The 21,509-nt window shown below is 38.1% G+C and overlaps 1 protein-coding gene across 3 annotated transcripts in view; it reads left to right on the forward strand.

The window, feature by feature from the left end:
- Positions 1–7,024: 7,024 nt before the first annotated feature.
- SHANK2 (SH3 and multiple ankyrin repeat domains 2) overlaps positions 7,025–21,509 on the forward strand; it is a 304,826-nt gene continuing 290,341 nt past the window's right edge. For all 3 annotated transcript variants that reach the window (XM_039386006.1, XM_027728556.2, XM_039386008.1), the window contains exons 1-6: positions 7,025–7,244; positions 16,039–16,242; positions 17,635–17,706; positions 18,347–18,455; positions 18,710–18,861; positions 19,668–19,835. In XM_039386006.1, coding sequence (XP_039241940.1) covers positions 7,041–7,244; positions 16,039–16,242; positions 17,635–17,706; positions 18,347–18,455; positions 18,710–18,861; positions 19,668–19,835 — 909 coding nt within the window. In that variant the 5' untranslated portion in view covers positions 7,025–7,040. The remainder of the gene's footprint in view (positions 7,245–16,038; positions 16,243–17,634; positions 17,707–18,346; positions 18,456–18,709; positions 18,862–19,667; positions 19,836–21,509) is intronic.

A 21,509-nucleotide genomic window follows, 5' to 3' on the forward strand; every position in this document is an offset into this window, starting at 1 on the left:
CTGGTTTTTGTGTTTTAGAATTCTGCATTGGTACATCCTGAATAGAGGTATTTTCAAACTGAAAGTTGTTTTTACAATTTAGTGCATACAATTGCTGTAGGATCCAGTCTCTTATTTAATACTTTAAAGTGCATTATGATTTTTCAGTAGATAAAATATAGTGTCCATTGCAAGCAGTATTTAAAGAGTGACTTAGGAGTGCTGTTGGAAAGCAGAAGTTCTAATAAGTGTAAAAACTAGAGGCTATGTTAAAACTAGCTCTAGAAATGAACAGAGCCTGGAAGCTCCCTGCCTTGGGGCTCACGGTGCTGGATTGTAATTCCTTGTCTGGAAGAATGACCTTTAAATAAAGGTCAGGCAGAATTGCACTGGAAACCTTGCAGGGGCTTAAAAGAAGCCACTTAAGAACTTATATTGCCACTGGGATTTGGCCTTTACTGTAAACTTCACTGGTTAACATTTATAAATATGTTTTCTCTATTAATATATTTGATTTTTTTAAAAAAGATTTATAACCATTTTAACTGACTTTGCTGTGCTAAATCTTTATGCCTGTTTCCCCTTTCTGCCACCAGGTTCTGTTTTCTCGTGTAAAAATCCTACTTCAAGTGTTTTTCACGTTGAACTTCAAACATTCAAAAGCTTTTCCTACATCTGCTTCTCTGCCTGTCATCCAGCCTTCCCCATTCATTACAATAAGTTGCTTGTCTCCTATACTTTGTATTTCTTCTTCCTTAAAATGTCTCTTTACATCTGCCTGATTGAACTTCAGCCTTTCCATGAAGAGACCATGACCAGCTGAATAGTTTACAAGGAAAATAAATACTAAGTAGAAGTGACAAAGAACAAAGGGGAAATTTAGCATCCAAAACTAGTTGGAAACCAAAGAAACTTTTAGAAAACCCTGCTGTTTTTACAGAAGTAGACTGTGTGTGCAGATTTTGTATGTGGTAATGGTGAAGTACATACGACAAAAAAAAAATAAATTCTTACAGTGTGAGCTTAAACCCCACTTTGATCATATGATGTTGGTATTTAAGACTCTAAATACCAGAAGTTAATGGGGCTTAGCCTCTTCTTGGCAAGCCTATGTTGTGCGAATATACATGAAAAAGGGATAACAAACTGCCTCAGAAATAAGAGGCAGCTTCAACAATTTATTCACTCAATTTTCTCCTTCTTTTTCCCTAAAAACAAAGGATGTGGTAAAGTCCCACTCTTTTGCAAAACCATTTGTCATTTGTGCTTAAAATCTATGCTGAAACAGGGCAGTAAGAAGAATCTTCTGAGCTGGGTGTGAGCAAATGGATATGACCACTGATTTTCAATTCTGATTTCAGATCAGTATTTCAGTTTTGAAGTAAGAAACTGAGAAACAGCTTCAGAGACAAGTACAGGAGGAATTTTCCTTGTCATCCTGGTACATGAACACTTATGTCAGCACACATCTTCTAAAATATTTATTTGGGAGTTTTAGTTATTTAACAGAGAGATCAAAAATACATAACCAGACAGTGTAACCAAAGTGAATTTAAGTGAAGGACTGCTGTAGGGGGAATAAAACTGTAATTAGGGGGGTTGTTGTCCCTGTCTGGTGGGACTGGGGGAGCTCCAAGTGCCTCATCCCCCCTGAGCTTTTGCTGTGGGCTGGTTATCATTCTTTGCACGTGTCCTGGTTTTCTTCTTGTGGGTATTTTCTTTTAGGTATTGCATTTGCCTGGATGAGTTTTGTATCAGCAGATATTTAGGTACTAATAACATATTTCCATGGGGGTTGATCAGATGTCCTATTTATGCAGATTTCTTTCCTGTCACTCAGTCAGTGTGTCTCAGATTCACTTTTTGCTGGCAAACATTAATCCTGCCTTCGGATAAAGTGGTTCTGCCCTTTTCAAGCCCTGGCTGTTCCCTTCTGGCCCTCTGCCATCTTCCTCCTGCTGCTTCTGCAAACATTTGCATAGTGATCCAGAGATGTGATGGACACTGAAACCAACCTCCCAAAACATAAAAAAGCTGGAGTTTAACCTGGGTCGGTGTTTTGTTCTGCTTCGGTGTTTGTGTTAATGCGGAGATTAGAGCAGTCTGGGAACAAGAGTGAAGGGGTCTGGGCGTGAGGGAGGGTGGGCTTGCTTCTTCAGGAGGCAGTGCTGGTTAATGCCAGCTTTAAAGTAGGAGTGCAGGGTGAGACTGAACTCATCAAATTGCAAACTGCCCTTTGGAGTTGGTCTTCAATTCAAATTTTCTGCTGCATGACTTCTGCAGAACTGTGGAGAGGTGTGAAATGCATGGTGTGCTGGGATTGTACCCCCATCTTCAATCTGAAATGCTTTTTGTTTCAGTATTGCTATAATTAGAAAAGGCAATGCTTGATCTTCTCCAGAATTTTAATTTAATAACTTGTTGAGCTGGTTCTTGAGCTGATATATATAATCCTTAGTAAAGCCACAGTTTTAGGAGCTCCTGGCAGGTTCTACACAGACAGAAATCTCTTTCCTGAATAGTTTTTCTTCAGAGTTAATAATTAAGTACCTCTTTCTAGCAGTGACTGTTACTGTAACAGCAAACTTTTCTCACAGTCTGGTTAATGGCCTTACTCAGCCTAAACAATGCCGACTCTGTATTCCAGATATTCCCACAGGTAGGTTTTGAACTCCCCTGACAATAGCAGCCTGGAGGGCTTCTCCCTGCAGGCAACAGGGCTGGTATTGTGCAAATGACTGTTTATATAAAAATAGATTGTTCTTACCATGACTAGGAGCCAGTGACCCTTGAATTTGAAACTTTGCTCTGAGACCTGGCCTTGTTGGCCTTGGACAAGGTATTTGATGTGTGTCCCAGCTGTATTTTAAAGAGAAGAGAACTCTTAACTACTCTGATTAGTCCAAATTTCCAATCCTGTGAGACTCTAACCTATGTTCACATGAAAAAAACCAAAATCTCACAGATCAGGGAAAGAACTTTATCCCTCCATGTCCTTTATTGTAGTTTCCCTACCAAAATTTAATCTTAGTGTTAGGGCTACATACAATATATGGACTTAACATGGAACAGATCTTTTAGAGCAGCTTTTTGTGTCTGTAAAGATCACTATGTTCGATATTTACCAATGTGAAACTAGACAGGAATGTTTGTTACTTTGCAGGATCAACAAAATTGCACATAGCCATAATTAAGTTGAAGACTTTAAAACATGATTCTTTGTAGTGGGCGAGTGTTTTGTGTATGTTATAACAGCACGTGGGTTTAATGAAGATCCCCTGTGCAATGTGTGTCCCCATCCATGATAATTTAAACCCTTTCATATCAAGTTTCAGCCCTTTCCTATCAAGTTTATAATAAATTTAGACACACATGTTAATTAAATTAATTTCATGTGATGTTTAACAACCACAAGGCTACAAAAAACACGAGTCTGTCACTGCTCTTGCTTTTTTCCCCTGCTGTGTCAGTTTGCACTCACCAGAGAACACCTTCCAGACAAAGTGAGCTCTGGGAGTTGAAATTCCCAGAGTTCTCTGGGAGTTGTTAATTCCAGCCTTTTATAACGTTCTTTTAGAATTTTTTTTCTTTTTTAAAGAAAAAGGCAATTTGATGGTCATACCACTTCCCCATGGTTTAGACTGGTTTAAACTCTCCTTAATGGTGTGGTGGTAACAAATAGCAGGATAAGAAGTTCCTGGAGAATTTTGTGAAAGACAGAGGAAAAATAAATCTAAAAATAGCATCTGCAAGGGGAAGGCAGCAATCTGAGCTCAGCTTATTTCATCTGGCCTGTGGATCTAAGAAACATAACCTGGCAATAGCAGAGTAAACATCCCAGTGCTCCTGCGCAGGTAAAGGGCAAAGTGCCGAGGGAAAAGTACAATAATAAGGGTGAGCATATTTCAATCTTTCATCTTCCAGCTGTTTTTCAAGGCCCTCCTGTGTCAGAAGTGGTGTTTAAGCAGCTGGAGCTCATGCTTGCTTTGTTCAAGGGACGTGCAGGGGCCAGGGCAGGAAAGCGTCCAGGGCTGGGACACACTAAATGCACAGGAGCTGAAAAATGTGGACTGAGGGTGAGAGGTGGAGCAAACACAGTTGGGGTGACAGTTTCCATCGTGAGTTTATTTCCAAGTTAATTTGAAATTTGCTTTTATTCATTTACAGAGAAACGTTTCTGCACTCAGCGCTTTTCTGTACCAAAAGCAGCCACTGATGCTACAAAATACAATCAGGTTAACTATGGGAGGTGTGTGATCTGTTGCTTTTTTAAAGAAAAGGAAAGAAGGCATCCAAGCAATACTTAATCTGTATTTTAACTATATAGCATCCTTTTGAACCAGTGAATTGCCAAGGGATTAGGAACTTGGGATCCTATATTTTCATTGGCTGTACGAGCCTAAGTAAGCCAGGCAACCTGCCTTACTTTTTCTGAAGTAAACGTTTGGTTGTGGAAAATTATTTGGAATATCACAGGAAAAAAATTGGAACAGTTTCTGAGCGATAACAACTTCCCTGTGGGAGCTGTGATAATGAGCTTCTCTGGTTATTAAATGGTGGTATTTTCCATTTTCACACAGTTTAAGAGCCAAACATAGGTTTAGGGAGACATCATAGAATCACAGAATGTTCTGAGTCAGAAGGGACCCACAAGAATCATCAAGTTCAACTCTCAAGTGCTTGACCTCCGTTCCTGAGCAGGCTCTGCCCTATGTGGGACCTGTACTGGTGTAGTTTGTCCAGTATTGGAATTGTCTTCTTTAAAAACTGGTTTTAAATCATCTGCTTCTCCATAGTGCTGGTGGGGCTCAGGTTCTGTTCTTTTTGCCACTGTGGATACAGGCTTTCATTATCCTTTCTGTGGTTACTTGTGTATTAGTTTACTTTAATGTATATTCCAGAAAACTAGGTGGCTTGTGTCTTGTTGATGAGTCTCCAAGGAGTTCTTTGTCCCACTATTTATTAAACTTGAGGGCTTGATTCCTGGAAGCTGGTCCTTCAGGCAGTGATTTCCCTTTCTTATTCTATAATGGATATTTCTGAGTAGTGTTTGAGTGAAAATCCACTTGCCAAAACCTTTGGAAGTTTTTTCCTTAACTCTTTATTTGTATGCTGTATAATTGCAGTTTACAGCTCTCTGTTGAATCCATTGCCCTGGAATATGTTGCACTCACAAATGGCTTTAGGGAGAGACAAAACATGTGATTGTCTTTATGTCTTTTTGCTCACACTCACTGGCTTCTGATGCCCTTAAACAGTGTTTATTGCCCTGCGATATTTTGGGTTCACATTTTTTAACATTGGTAGATAAATAAAGAAGCCATCAAAATGTTTAGGCTTTTTATTGGCTTAAGGTGCTTTGGAAAGCAACATTAATCTACAGTTCAGTGAAGCAGCAAAAAAAAAATGAAATACTCCCTCAAGAGTTTTCTTTTGTAAATAGGGCCTTGCATTAAGCTGCTGTGAACTGGCACGCTTTCAGATTTCTGAATGCACAGTTTTGTCTTCATTAGTAATTATAACTGAGGGTAATCACACTGGAATTATTCTTCATCAGAAATAACAATAAGGCTTGATGATGTAGGGATGTGATGTGCTTTGGAAGCACTTGCCCTTGACCTCAGGCTTCGGGCCTGTCCAGCACATGGGCACCTTCAAATCCTGAGAGTGGCAGCCTTTGATCTCTGGAATCACTACCTTGGAAATGACCAGGCTCTGATGGGGACTGACTAATCTGGTCCTGATATTTGCTTGGCTCAAACTAAACTGTTAAACACAGTGGTAAAAAACGTTCTCTTAGTCCTTGCTGTTGTTTGGCTTTATTTACTTTGGAGGATCTGGCTGTGAGATCATTATGGAAAACGTATACTTGGATATCTCAGTGCACTCACCTGCTATACCTTGGTCAAGTCAGTTTGCCCTTCTGTGCTTTACTTTTGCTTTAATGTCTCTTTTTAAATGTGAGTTGACAGTGGAATTGGTTGTTTGGGGGGTTTTTGTTTGTGTTGTTTTTTTTTTTTTTAAATTTATTTATTTTTTCTTTTCACTGGGTTTTTTTAATTAAAAAGCAGAGAAGTTGTCTTGGGAGATTTCTTAAGGAAAAGAATGAAAAACAATGGTATGTTTTTCTGACCTCTTAAAAACTGAAAAAGTATATTGGTACCAAGCACTGCAAAGTTCATGATAGACTTTTAGATTTTTTTTTCACCCTCAGTATAATTTTTATCCTCATTTTTCTGTAGAATAATAACTTCAATTTCCTGGGGAAGCTTTGAGTTTGTGGGACAAGAAAAATTCTATTGGTGGTGGAAAAACCCAGAAGGAAAATATTCTGCTGTTCTTACTGTGAGAACTTTGAATGCAAATGTCTTTAGTTTGGACTAAAATTACTTTCATTTCAGCCTAATCTATATCACAGATTAAAAATGTTTCTAAACTCTGTATTTGAGTGTGTTTAATAGCCAGATTTGCGTAGTGTTGATAGAAAAGGATGTTACATGAGCCACAAAACACAGAGCAACATCTGCATCTTCCTGGCTCCCTGTAGTATTTCATATTTTGGTTAATTCCACTGTTAGAAAAAAATGACATTTGCTGAAGCCTCACCTGTGCAGTTTCTCAATATGTACAGGATGATGTTAGTTTAGCACTTATATTAATTTCCTGAAATGTCTTTTCACTGGGAGAAGGAGATTTCAAAGCCAGACCTTGTTCTAAGTACAGTTTACAACAGTGCTAGTTAGGACTGGCTTTCTGGATCCTTTGGGAGGTTGGGTGTGCCTGGAAAGAAAGGTCATCTTACTTTTTATTACTCTTTTTTGCTTCTCCTGTCCTTCCTCTTCTGCAGTAAATTGGTAGCCAGATTTATTTCCTTTACATTCTGCCTCCCCACATAATTGACAGAGAGAAATAACAGGAGGATAAACCATAAAACTCCCTTGTTAAATGCATGTTATTTCCAAGAAAGCAAAACTTTGTGGTTGGTTAATCTTTAAGACTTTAACTATAACTTATTTTTTTTCCTTTTTCTCCTTTGTATTGGCAGGGTAAAAAACTTGAACATGCCTCGTAGCCCAACATCAAGTGAAGATGAAATGGCACAAAGCTTTTCCGACTATTCTGTGGAATCTGAATCAGACAGTTCCAAAGAAGAAACTATTTATGACACAATTAGAGCAACTGCAGAAAAGCCAAGCAGCAGAATGGAAGACAATCAGAGCAACACATTAGTGATTCGAATTATAATACCTGACCTGCAGCAAACGGTAAGGCAGATTAAAAAAAATAAAAAAATAAAATTTAATTATTAGCTTTGCTGCTTCAATCTGCAGTAGATCTGTTCTCTTTTCTTGTGATTTTTTGACATGCGACAGGTAAAATTTATGCTGTGTTTTCTTTTAATCTCTACACTTTGTACCCCAGTGGTTTATCTGACTGATTGCCTGACCCATCCCCTCCAAGGGAGTGGATTTAGTATGTTAACTTGATGAAAGCTGTGATCATAAAGCAAAAAAATATGTCTGTCCTGCATTTGGGTAAAAGAAAGAGAATCAGGAATCTCATCAGAAGAGGAAGATTGAATTCAGAAATCACATGTTATCTGTGTGAAAGCCTCATACATGTATAACCCCACTGGCTTCTCTCTTCTCATGAGATTTTGATTGACACTCGACTGGGGTGTAGCAAGAGGTCATAAAATTCTCTCTCTCTTTACCATATTTGTTGTCTTTCTCTGCCACCCTCCCATAAAAGGACATCCTTGTTGGATAGCTGGTGGCTTTTAGAGCTTAAAGATGAGGAGAAGCACAAATAAATCTTTCTTTCCTCCTTTGCTGCTGTGCCTTTACTACACGGTTTTGTTTCTCAGACTTCCACCCAGAGAAATCAACATCCTCAGCGTGGAGGAAGAACAAAGGGTGGCATCAAACCGTTCCACAGTTTTCACAATGCCATGAAGTTGTTATTTTATTCTCTCCCACCTCCTCACTGCTTATACTGGAAACATCAGAGAGAATAAAATGACCCTTTCCAGATTTTCACAGAGGAGTCATTTGTGAGTTAACCTGTGGAACTATGGGTGTATCTCACATCCCCTGAGTCTGTAGGGATGAAACTGGGGACTTTTTAACTAAATATTTAATCTCTCACATAGTACAAAAAGAAGTGAAAAGACTTTTCATTTGTTTAATAATGTCTGATTAATCGAGTAAAAGAGAATAAAAAATGTTTTTTTTAATTAAAAAAAGTATCTTGGATGTTCCTTAAGTATTAGAAATCTACAGCCCAAATTCCTCTCAAGGAACTATTAAGTCATGTTTCTTTTGTGGTTGAATGTGTAAAATTCAAGGCCTGGAATGTTAGGAGAATAAAGGTGGAGAAGTTTGTTGTTGTAACTTTACAATCACTGTCCTTCACAAGTGCCATGATAGGAATAACAGTATCATCCTCGAAAAGGTCTTGGGAGTTACTTACTGATTCTGTCTGGAACCATAACTTGTCCAAGTTTGTGATTAATTGTCTAAATTACCCTGGTAGACATCAGACTTTTTTAATTTCAAAGATGATTATAAAAACACATTCATTTTGTGGATGTGTGCCCCATACATCACTCTGTGCTGACATTTAAGATCTACATCACACTGTGCTGCCATTGAAGATCTATCTCAGATGAAATTATTCCTTTATTTTTAATTAAGTTCATTTTTGGAGTGATAGAGATGGCCTGTCTGCAGGCTGACAGGGGAAAAGCTGTTTTGACAACGCGCCCTCAGGTGTGGTTGGAGCTTTCTTTTTAAAGCCCAACCTACAGTGCTCAAGAGAAATCAGTATTGGAGCTGGGGGAATTATCTCTTTGATTCTTGCACTTAAAAAATATCTTTTAGATGGGGATTGTGGTTGGAATTGCAGTACCATCCATGAGTTTATGTGGTATGAGGTTAAACTCTATGAAGAGGAAGGGGTGAGGGGCCTGCTGTGAGCCACACATGGAATTTTGATTAAATTCTGGCTGCAGCAGCCATCACCTTGGGTCTTTCATTTCAGTATTGATTGAAATACTGAAATCCACTGTTGTACATCTTAAATCTAAATGAATTTTGCCAGTAGTGAAGTCCTCAACCAGGATAAGCTCTAACTGGACATGATTAGGATTTTATTGATGATTTTGCCAGCTTGCTCTATCTGTGACCGTGTCAGTGCTCAATGAATTGATCCACTAGAACGAAAATATTAGCTTTTCTTTCTAGGTTTACTCTGATGTTAAAAACCAGAGATTAGCTTCCTGAAGCCCTCTTATTTCATTACTCTGTGTTTTAGAGTTATTTTATAGTTATTTAGAGTTATATTATAGAGCTAGTTATTGACACTATTGAGACTCTTTTTTTAATTAATTTTTTGCAGGAAATGAAATAAACCAAAAAGCATTTTTGATTTTGTGTTTCATTTGTTCGTTTTTATTGCTTTACTTTTTTTATTTTTTTTTCCTTTTCAATAGGCTCTTAATGAAAAGTACCTGGGTTGCTTTAAACAAACAGTTCTATAGCAGATGATCTATTTCTGATTTAATTTATTAGCTCTTTGTACAGAGAAGTGAAACCTGGATTCAGCTTAGGAAACTGGTGGCTTAAATGTGGGGTAGAAAACTGTGGAGAAGATTATAGTTTATGAACTGCTTTATAGCTACAAGCCAGAGCCAACATACACCCCATTTCCTGTATAATTACAATTAATTTAACATACAAGGTGTTTAAAATTAGTCTGTTTAATCAAAGAAGCCTGAAATGACATGATTTAGTTTTATACTTTTTTAGGTCTTTAGAAAGTGTTATCCTATATTTGTTTAAAAGAAAACAAATTGAAGGTTTTTAAATAAAATTCAGCCCCTTGGGGAGCTATCACTAGGATCCCCTTAGCCAAAATCACTATGAATAAAGTTTGCTCATCTGCAGTGGCTGTGGTATAAATTGCCTTTATTTCATTGCAGGTGTGAGATAAGCATCAAGCACCACAAATAAGATGCACTGCTATAGAAAACTTTATACATTATCACCCATTGTAGCAAATCTGTCTTGCTGCCCTTTTAGTCTCAATTGAAACTTTTAAAGATCATGTAAACCTTGACGAGTTCATACAAAGCCCTTAAGAACACTTAGTTTTCAGTTCTTTTTTGTCCCCTTTTCAGTTCAGGTGATAATTCAATTTATTGAAACAATGCTTTGTAGAAAGAATAATTTCTTATTACTTCTGTGCATCATCTGCATTCAAGTGTCACCCCTAGCACAGGAAGGAGTGTGGAAAATATTTAAATGAGCCACTGAAAGATTTCCTGAGCTCAGTGAAATTACTGAGGGGATGGAGAGCATAGAAAACCCTCCACATCCACAAATACATTCATAGAAGACTGGGGCAAAAAGCTGTATTATTTGGCATTTAATTTCCTGATTTAATAAACCAGGAGGCTCAGCAGGTGTGATTTCTTTTGACCAGAAGCTTGTTTGCATCCAGCTCAGAGGGCTCAGGCTTGACAGGACCCCAACCACCTGCTATTGAGATGGAAATGCCAGGTACTGGGAGTAGTTCCTTCCCTCTTTGCAATATTCAGTTGTGTTTGCCCTTAAGGTGGAGATGCTTCATTCCCAGGGCAGCCCAGTTCAGTGTCACACTGCCAGGGCATGGATTGGTGGCAGGTTGGAATCCTTCCTCCCTGTAAGCAAAGCTGGCAGTCAACAGCCCCCAGTCTCCTACCTTGTGCCTAAATCTATTGTGCCTGAAGGCAATTGTGCTTTTGCCTGGTGTCAGTCGTCTTTTGGACATTGAAAATTTGGTGATGTGTTTGTGCTTTCCTCTCTGATGCCTGGCATAACTTCCCCCTCCCTGGACCTTTTTGGTCAGAATCCCAGCTAAGTCATCTTGTATCCATTTCTTTTTTCAGCCTATGTAGGAACATATCAAAAGTGATTCTGCCTATAAGTGGAATGAATCTGGCTCTCCTTCAGTAACTGTTGTCAAGAAAATCTCCTTTGCATGATATTCTGTCAGGGATGATGTTCTGTGCCTAAAATTGCTTTTTTTCACAGATATGGAGATCAGTTCTTTCAGCCAGTTGTTTTAAGGAATGTTTTCATCATTTTATTATCAACACATGGTTGGTTGTTCCACTCTTTTGTTTTACCCTATATTTACGTGCGCCCTTTGGGTAATGTTTAAAGTTAAAATGCTCAGAATCATATTTTATTAAATTCTGATGCTGAGATGGGATTAGGTCTTCTGAAGACTTCTTTCAGGTGGTTTCTGCCCATCTGTTTTACTGCTCTACTGCAGTAATGAGAATTTATTGACTCCAAAATGTTTTTTGGTAAGTGGCAGTTTGGTAAAGCAATAACATAGCCTGTAGCTACTTCTTGGTGTTCTATTTCTGCATTGCTTTTTATCCTTTTGCATCCTTTCTCCCTTCCCCCCCCCCCCCCCCAGTACTCACTAGGTTTTGTTTGGTTTTGGTTTTTGCTTTGTTTTTTTTTTTTTAGGATTAAGATTCTTTTCCTTTAGTGTTTTTCTTTTTTAACTAAAACTCACATTTAGTTTGTGCAATTTTTACCTCACAAAGGCGATTGTCACAATTGCATCTTAAGTCCTTGTCTCAGTTAAATGAGATTGAAGTGTTTTGCTAAGGAGGATGAGTTATGAGGAAGACCAAGCTCCTCCCTCTAAGTAATTGTAAATCCAAAATTAAGAGACTCCGATTGAGGAAGTATGGAAAAAGAAAAATAATAACAGCCCTTTATTAAAGGCTATATATGTATTGGCAGAACAACAAAAGAACACAAACCCAAGTAACCACTAATCCTGTACCCAACAGTCCCCTCCGAAAAGGAAACAGTCCAGCACTTTCTGCCTCTGGGCGCGATTCTCATCACGGCCAGCAGGGGGCGCCGTTGGATCGCTGGGGGAGCAGAGCCTGCAGTGCTCGGGGCTGGCCAGCAGGGGGCGCTGTTGGGCTCTGGCAGTCGCCGCGCGAGGCCCCGGGTGCGGGAGAGGCCGAAAATGGAGATTTCCCCCAAAACCAAGGAGGGGAAGGGGAAAAGGGGGAGAAAAGGGGCTCTTCCCACACTCATGGTGTTGGCGTCTGGCTCCGGCCGGGATTCCCCTCCCTTGTCAGCGGGCACAAGCTGCTGCCAGCATGGGAGCGGAGGAGGGAAGGGGCGGCCTCCTCCCCCAAAGGTTCCTTCGCAGAAGGGTCAGGCCTCTTCGATGAAATTCAAGCAAGTCCAGGCTGGGGGCAGAACTGGACGCAGGAGAATGGAGGTAAACCGGGGCCAGAAGCAGCCAGATGACCCGGCCAGAACCAAAATTAACTTCAGAACCAACCCCCCCCCCCCCTCCCCGCCCTGAGTCGTGGCAAAAGTGAAATGTTTCCCGAGGAGAGAGAAAAAAAACCCCTCATCACCCACCGCTCCACCAGTCTTCTGAGGGCCATCAGCTTGGAATGTGGGTCTGCTGGGTAGTTCTTTTGTGTGTGTGAATCACCCTAGCCAAGCCGCCCTCCCCCTCCCTCGTTCAATGTCTTTCTTTCACAGTGATGCAGGGGAAAAAAAAAATCACCGCTTGGTTTTTATAACAAGTAAACCTATGACAATCCCATTTTTGCTTAGGATGCCTCCATTTTTACTTGTTTCCAGTATCTTTAGCACTCCACTGCCTCAAATTTATGCCGGGTTTTCCCTTGCAACTTTCCACAAATATTCCTCTGTATCCCATTTCGTGTCTGACTGTCCATTGCTGCTTTCTCTTTACAGCTGATATTCCTTCTTTTTATCTTCAGTTTGATAATGCAAACATTGTGGATGCTGCTGACATCTGTTCCCATGCCCTTGATCTGGACAGGTGATCTGACTTGCCAGCTGATGACAGTGTGGCCAAACTGCTTTTTTTTGACCTTTCCTCTCATGAATTCTGTGTTTCCTGAAGGCATTTTGATGAAGGAGAGCAGTGTTTCTGAGAATTAAGTTGAACACTGAGCACAAATCAAAATGAGTGACTTGCTTTTTTGTTTTTCTTTTCCTGATGCCAGACTCTCATTTACCTTTTCCACTTTCTGCTTGTCACATCTTTAATATCAACATTTTCTATTGAGAGGAATAACTTGTATTTTGATATTCTGGCAGTCACATTTTGGAGGTAGCTGTACAAACCATTTGTCATGTTCCTCTGTCACAGCACAGCTCTGTGTGATTGACAACTTCATGAGGCTGATGAGAGAGATGTGTTGGTTGATAGATTTTTTAAATGGATAAATGTTATTCCTCAGAGATTCTGTATCATGAACTAATATCTCCATTGAATTAATATCTCCTCTTTAGCTGGGGTGGATAAGTTGTATTTTTCCCCTCCTTCCAGCCCTTCTGTTGTGCTCAGTGACTTGCTCTCCACCCCTGTGCAGGAATAGGAGATTATAATTGACCACATCTCTCCTGATTCAAAGAGCTTCATATCAAAAACCCAGCTCTTGCATTTCAGCAGCCAGTGCTGACAGTGCTGTCATGCTGCTAGACTTGGGTTTTGAGTGGCCTAGTGTGGTTTTGACAGTAGTTTTGATCCACTCAGAGCTTCTTTTTTGGTTCTTATTTGAAAGAACTGTTGCAATTTTTGCAGGAAATGGAGCTGGCAAAGCATCGCACTCCCTCTGGCCTTGGGATGCAACAAAAAGAATGGAATAAATAGCCCCCGCATCTGTCAATGCAAAACATCTTTATGTTTCATTGTAGTCCTTATGTGTTTCTGTTGTTCTTTATCATTAAACTATCCCTATTTTTTGATTTTTTTTTTTGAAGTTTTTGAAGATTAGAAAAAGTTGACCAGCTTTTCTGACTCAGCTGCTGTTTCATTTCCTTGTGGTCACCATGCCGTGTACATCTAATAAATTCTTACTTATTTAATAACTAAAGCAATCTGTGTGTAGATTCTACTGGCTTCATTGGAAGCATAAATAATCACTTTTCTCATTAGTTCCACGTATCTAAATCTGAGACATTTTGGTAGCAAAGCTATTTGGTTATTGATTTGATTTTTACATCATTGATCTCAGTTCATTATAAATTACTAATATGATCAATATTTATTACAGTTAATGCATCTTTGTTTCTTGGGAATTACTAAAAGAGCAAGGGCTGTTAGTACATTGTAAAATTACTAGTTTCAAAGTCTTACTTTCCATTGAAATCTATTCTGAAGAAATTAGAAATTATTTATAATTTTGCCAGTTTAACAGGTATTTGGAGATTAGAAATACACATCATTATCTGCAATGTTATCAAGGACAGATAGAACACAAGTATAGACTGAACAAAATTGAACATATTGAATTCTCAAGGTGCATTGAAACCCAGCAGACTTAAAGTGTGGGCAGAAGTTACTGTTTTGTATTTTTAAAATCAAAAGAGTGTCATACAAGTCCAAAATTAGTTTGTTTCATGCAAGAAATACTTTCCTGGGCAAAAAACCCCCAAACTTGTAATTTCAAAATTATCTTTGTCTCTTCCTATTTGAATAACATTTCTTATACTCTTTCAGAACGTGTGGATAATGTGTGGATAATAGAAGTTAAGTTCATAACATACCTTGTAACTGATAATTTTGAGAGTTGCTGAAAACTGCTGATGTTTGAGCCTTAACTTTGTATTGAAGTTTGAATCCATGTAAGAGTCACGGGGAAAGTGTGGTTCAGAAGGAACACAGGGATTTCAAATGGGATAAGTTGGTATTGTGACTAATGGGATGTTTGGGAATGAAAATACTGTTTATAATCAATTTTCTGTTTCCCTCTCTCCTTCCCTTCAACATCTAAAACTCCCAACTTTTCACAAAACACCTTGAAATACAAAATATTTGAGGGGAATGAAAACTGTCTCCTATCCAGCTTTATTTGTGACAAAATCTAATATCTCATGTGCTTACATTTGCTCTGATGAATATATAAAAAAGCCTGGTTGACTGTAGTGTTTGCTCAGTTAAAAACAGTTGTAAATTGAAAGTCCTTCATGTCCTGGTTGTATTTTTTACTGCTGAAAATTTTTGCCCCATACTATTGCAGCAGCCAAGAAGACACTGTGAACATAGAAAATATTGTGATTTCTGCCTTTGAATTTGCTCCTTGAATTTCCGAATTGATTTATTCAAATGAATTTATTATGTGATTTGTGCCTATGTGGTCAGAGATCATTTTCAACTGCATGCAGAACTCTGCCAAGGATAAACATGTTTAGTTGTAAATGACAGACTAACATTTTCTTATGGATGGCCTCAGGACTTTAAAAAGATGCCAACAGATAGTGTAGGTAAAGTTAAAGGAAATATTTTACTCTTTATTAAACATCAGCCTTATTTGTACTTGTACTTTATGTACAACTATAATATGGGGAGTAGCAGAGGCCTTCAGAAAAGGCCTCAAGAGTGGCTACTGACATTACTGCTGTAGTACCTCATGGAAATGTATTGAGAAAAAAAGATATATATCCATTAACATTTTTCTTTGGCCCATGTGCAATCCCTGCATCCCATATTGAATCATGAGGGGACAGAACTGGAAAGGATTTTCAAGGTTTTCACATTCTATGTTGCTTCACAGTTCTCTCTGTTCCTCCCACAAACTTACCCTAAGATAAATGTAGCAAAAAATGAATTAGAATTATTGCCTGAATACCATTTTTTGGGAACAATTCTTGTGGATCAAACTGATTGTCATATCAGAACATCCCAGAATCAAGTGGATAGTTAAACATCTTGTAACATCCCTTTTTGAACAGGTTTTCCGTGAAGGTTCTCTCTCTCTGAAGAAGAATATGGTCTCTGGTATTTTGTGGAAAGACTTGAAACATCCTGTGTTTTCACAGTACTTGTGCATTGGTTATTATAAATGCACATCTAAAATATAATTCTGTTGATGTATGTTTTGTAGATTTATTGTGTGTGTTTCTAACTATTTATTGCATTTCTAAATTTTAGACTTTAAGGTATTGTTTAAATATTTTTTCATTAATTAGTCTTAAAAATAATTTCTCTTTGCAGAAATGCATTAGATTTAACCCAGAAGCTTCAGTGTGGGTTGCAAAGCAGCGGATTTTGTGCACTTTGAATCAGAGTTTGAAAGATGTCCTGAATTATGGACTGTTCCAGCCTGCAAGCAATGGTAGAGATGGGAAGTTTTTGGATGAGGAACGACTCCTGAGGGAATACCCACAGCCAGTGAACAAGGGAGTTCCTTCACTTGAGGTATTTATGTTTGCAGTAGTAGGGAAGCAGTTGCTGGATAACCAGCCTTTGCTTTCTCCCAAAGAGAAGATCTTTCTGTCTTAGTGAAGCCTTTTTTTCCCCATCTAGCTCTCTCTGCCATCCTTCAGAGTGCACAGATTTCCTCTGTCTGTCTCCTGAGAAAGCAGGAAGGGAGGAGAGGTTGTGGATGTGGAGCAGTCACGTGTAGGCACTGGAATTTCCCCCCTCTCTGTTGCTCATGCAGCTGGGGATAAACTGGGCAGAACTATTATGGCACTGGAAAAATATGGAGCAGAGCCAGATCATGCAGAAACACACTATAGCAGGAAACTGGGGCATGAAACTGGTGTTTAATTAATTTTGGTGTTGCCTGTATGGTGGTACATCAACCACTAATGATGTGCAGTTAATAAACTTACTCCACTATAATACAAATCCAAAAGAAAAGAACCAGGGCCCTGAGAAAGCTTCAAGTTTTACATTTTCTAGCAGTTTATTTCAGAGATTCAATCCCTGATGTTCATATTAAAGCTGCAAACAAATTAAATACCCACTTAAATGTTGATTTTTTAAAATTTTTTTTCCTGTGTTTCCTGAGTGTTTGCAAAATTCTCACTGCAGAAATTCAGGAGTTAAAAGTGTGAAAAGCTGGTGTTAAAGCCTCATTCAGTGCAGTCCCCTTGTCCAACAGAAATGCAGCGTTCTTTGAATTCTTCTGCATGGGACAATTAGTAAATTATAGTAATAAATTTTATTAGTAGTAAATTATAACTATGGAACCCCCCCTTGATTTTTGCTGCTGTGGCCATAGGGTAGAAATTGCTCAGGGTAAACTGTGAGTTTCAGAAAAAAAAAAAAAAAAAAAAAAAGAGACAATCCTCTGAACCTCATTCACAAAACAAGTCCTGTTCCACATCAGGACACCTACTCCCGTGTTTGTAAAGTTCCTCCTACAATGATTTTTCAGGAATCCTTTTTTTTTTTTTTTTTTTTTAATTTCAGAAATGCTAAACTGATAATTTGAAATGTGAATTTTTTTATTTAACATGCTTTCCCAGTTCTTTCTGCCTGAGACTATAAATGAAAGTGCCTGAAAATCCTCAGGGAAAAGCTCTTTTCAGTGTAATTCTTGCTTATTTATGTAGATTCTAGAGGCTGATTTCCTCCTTTGATTTTAATATGAGATATGAATTTCTCTTAAATGAACTGTAAAATTATGATATTGGTATGTTAAGCAGACTGCTGATTATTGGTGAATATTCAAAATGAAATACCAACCCTTTTTTTTTTTTTGTTTAGCCTAAATCACATGATTGTGGATGATACTTTCTGGTAAGGTCAGAAAATTATGTGTTCTAAGTTTTAAAATTTAGTCTTCTTTTCCTCCCTCAGTTTCGATACAAGAAAAGAGTGTACAAGCAGTTCAACTTGGATGAAAAGCAGCTGGCCAAGCTCCATACCAAGGTATTCCCAACTTCTTGGAGAATTTACCAATTGTCTGCTCAGTAAACTAATGTGAGAAACTGGAAATAAGTAGGAGTTCATTACCAAATGCTGAAAAACAAACAGTGTGTGCTGCCGATGTGTGAATTGTAATCTGGAAACCTTTTCCCATAGAAAAGTTCCCAGGCTTGATTCTTCCATATATATATATATAAAGATAAAGATAAATTTATATACTCAGAGGTTTTTTCCAATTTAGTCGATTTTGTGATTCTGTGATATAAATGTAATTTTAAATGAAGCTTCCTTTGTAAATCCAATGTGCTTTCCACGTGCTGCAAAAATGCAGATCTGGGTCTTTAGACTACTTTGCAGATCAGAATAATAATAATGACCACCAAACACCAGCCTAATTTCTTACTGAATGAATCACTCATTTTTTCCTTAAAACTGTAAAAATAAGACTCTCTTACATTGACTTTTGAGCTTTATAAACAATAAGTTTTATGTTCTTAGTATAAAGTCATTCTCCAGGAATGTGTGTTAACTACTTTCAGTGGTGTTAATGGGTGTTGACGTCAACTGACAGAGTATTTCACTTTTAGTCAAAATTTTTATATTTAAAATCAGAGGATGATTAATTTGTCACTCTTTGTTTCAGGCTAATTTGAGAAAATTCATGGATCACGTCCACCATCTCTCTGTGGAAAAAATGACCAAGATGTTGGACCGAGGACTGGACCCCAACTATCATGATCTGGAAAGTGGAGGTCAGAACAATAAGGCAGACCTTGAGCTTGTTAAAACTAAAGTGATTAACAGGTTGAATTTCACACATCCTTTCTCTTGCCTTCAGGACTCTGGGCTAATGGCATCTGTGTGGTTTTGCTGTCCACAGATAACTGATAATTTATGATTTTCTTTGAACAGCATTTTTAACTTTGACATTTTTTAAAGCAAATGTTCTTTATTGTATAATTTTGCTCACCTTTTTCCAAGTACATGCTATTTTTTTTTTCTTTAGAAACACCCCTAACTTTGGCAGCTCAGCTTGACAATACAGTAGAAGTGATAAAAGCTCTGAAAAATGGAGGAGCACATTTAGACTTCAGAGCCAAAGATGGAATGACAGCTCTGCACAAAGCAGCCAGGGCCAAGAACCAAGTAGCCCTCAAGGTAAATGCTTTCAATACCAAAGTATATATTATATTATTAAAAAAGATACATAAAGGAGAATATTTTCAGTTAATTACGATATTGTCCTTAGTGGATCCTTTAATATGTCCTTGTGCTTTCTTGTGGCTTTCAAATCTTAGGATTTGCTTTCAATAAAAGGCCTTTTCACTTCTGATTTTTTTTTTTAGTAGGGAGAAAAAAGGGTGAAATTTAAGCTTATTCATTGATACATTGGGAAAGATCTGTCAGAGGAAATAGGAATAGAGTTATTGTCACTTACCTCTTTGAAATCAGATGCCAGTGGCCTGGATTACACATTATATTTTAACACAACCTCTTCTGTTTTCTTTTGTATTTTAACAAGTATTCTTAAATCCCACTGATAGTCTAGATTAAGCCTTAGGTTTATGGCTTTTGCTCATTTCCTTTTGATAGATATTCAAATAGCATGACGTTTTTGATAAAGCACCTTGTAGCTGCAGAGGTGAATGTGCTGCAAAGGTGATGTAGTATTTGAAGAATTGAGATTTCTGAACTTAGAGAGAGAATGGAAATTGGACTCACTGCCACTCATTCTTTCTGTGCTATCCCCATAGATTCCTTAGATCCTAATGCTTCCAAGGTCATTTCTTCATTAAAAAATTTCTTGCTTAAAATGGGACTGGGGCACAATTTAACAGCTGACAAATAGGTGAGCAAAGAGTATATATTAAGTATCAACTTTATAAATACTTTTTCAGGTAAAGACCCTTTATAGGTAGAAGTGCCTCCAAAATATATTTTTCACAGTCTGTGATTGCTTTCAGACCCTTTTAGAGCTGGGAGCATCTCCCAACTACAAGGACAGCTGTGGCCTGACCCCGCTGTACCACACGGCTGTCGTGGGAGGGGATCCCTACTGCTGTGAGCTCTTACTCCATGAACATGCCACAGTGAGCTGCAAAGATGAAAATGGATGGCAAGAAATCCATCAGGTGGGAAAGATTATTCTTTGCTTGGAGCTGAACTTGCATGAGGAAATGTGCCATGTTTATTCTATGTTTCAGCACCATTTTGAAGGCCTTTTGGATACCTTTTAGTCCAGGCATTTAAGTACGGAATTTCTTTCCTTTTTTAATTTGCTTTTTCTGGTTTTGTTTGTTTGTTTGTTTGTTGGGGTTTTTTGTTTATTTTGTTTTGTTTTGTTTATTCACTATGCATCCTGCTGTGGTGAATTAGAAGTGGAAACTGTTCCAGTGCAGTTCTGTAACTTTGAAATCCTATGGTTACTGTGGATTTTGCTGCAGAAATTGCACTGGTCGTATTTATGTCACAGACTCTTGAAGTTTAACATCTGGTTTAGTGGCACTTCAGTAAAAGAGTGTAGCTTTTAGTTAGATGCCAATGTTGGTATCCTTGGCAATGCTTCTTGTGTGTGTGTCAGAGTACTTTCTCCTTTGTCTCTGGTGAACTTTACAGGAAGATTTGTGTTCAGGATCCTGCTGCTGGGATCCTTCAGTTGTTGCACTGATGGTTGTTAAACTCTTACAAACTCATAGTTTGAGTCAGTTTTCCTCCTTCTGTGTGTGAAAACTGGGTTCCTAATACTTTTCCCTTTGCTGTTTGGGTTCTCCTTTCCTCTCTTACATACTCAGTGTGTGGCTAAAGTGATAGTGTGCTCTATAATGAAAAGTTTTTTTTAAAAGTAGTGTTCTGAGATTCGTAAAAACTTATATCTTTGAACTCTTATTGTCTTCTCCAGAAACATCTGAATATTATACAGCAGTTGTGTAAGAACGCTTTATTAATTCCTCTGCGCATAACGATAACCTAATAACTTACAAAGTTTAAAGATTGTAATAATCCCAATGTCATTGCAGCTACTTTATGCCTTTTCTCTGTATGGATGAGTTTGAGTAATCATAAAAATTCTGAAGATAAAGACAAGAATTCCCTATTTTTAAAACCCAGCCTTGTACACGTAAGGCCATTATTTCTTGTAATAAAACAGAGCTTTCCAAACCCACTGTATTAGTTGTAATCCTAAATAAATCAAAGTTTACACCTGCATTAGGGGCAATCTGTTTTCAGTAATCAACAATCCAAGCATTTCTCAATGAATTAAGATGGATGGTGATATGATACAGTCCCATATGTTGTTGTCTGTGTGCAGAAGCTGAAGTTACCTTGCATGGCAAGGAAATAATTGCTAGCAAGTATAGTTGTCATTTTGCTAATGCAATCTTTAGCTTTTGGAGGTAAGTCTCTGGGTTACCCTTATAGTAAAGGGGAAAGATGGCAGTTCCTGTTGGGCCAGGATAGTAATAATAAGGATATCCTCTGGAAATACCTGTCTCTGGACTGGTAGCCCTGATGAATGATCTGTCACAGATTGATTTAATTTGTGCACTGACACTACACTTAATTTTTCTCATCCAAATTGCAGATTCAGTCCAAGTGTGTCAGTTTGTACCTCCCCCTGAATTCAGCAGTAATTAGGTACCTGAGACAGACTCAATAGCTTTCTATACCTCTTTGTCTTAACCAAAATCCTGTATTATATAGGAATTATGATGATCTGAGATGGTGTGAAGTTAAAAATATTAGGACTTGGGAGGTGCTCTGTCAGTGTGCCAGAGAGAAGAAAGTGGTCAAGTAAATGAGACCGA

This window comes from Pipra filicauda, unplaced genomic scaffold, assembly GCF_003945595.2.
Source record: "Pipra filicauda isolate LSUMZ 115617 unplaced genomic scaffold, ASM394559v2 scaffold45_size4122338_pilon, whole genome shotgun sequence".
NCBI lineage: Eukaryota > Metazoa > Chordata > Aves > Passeriformes > Pipridae > Pipra > Pipra filicauda.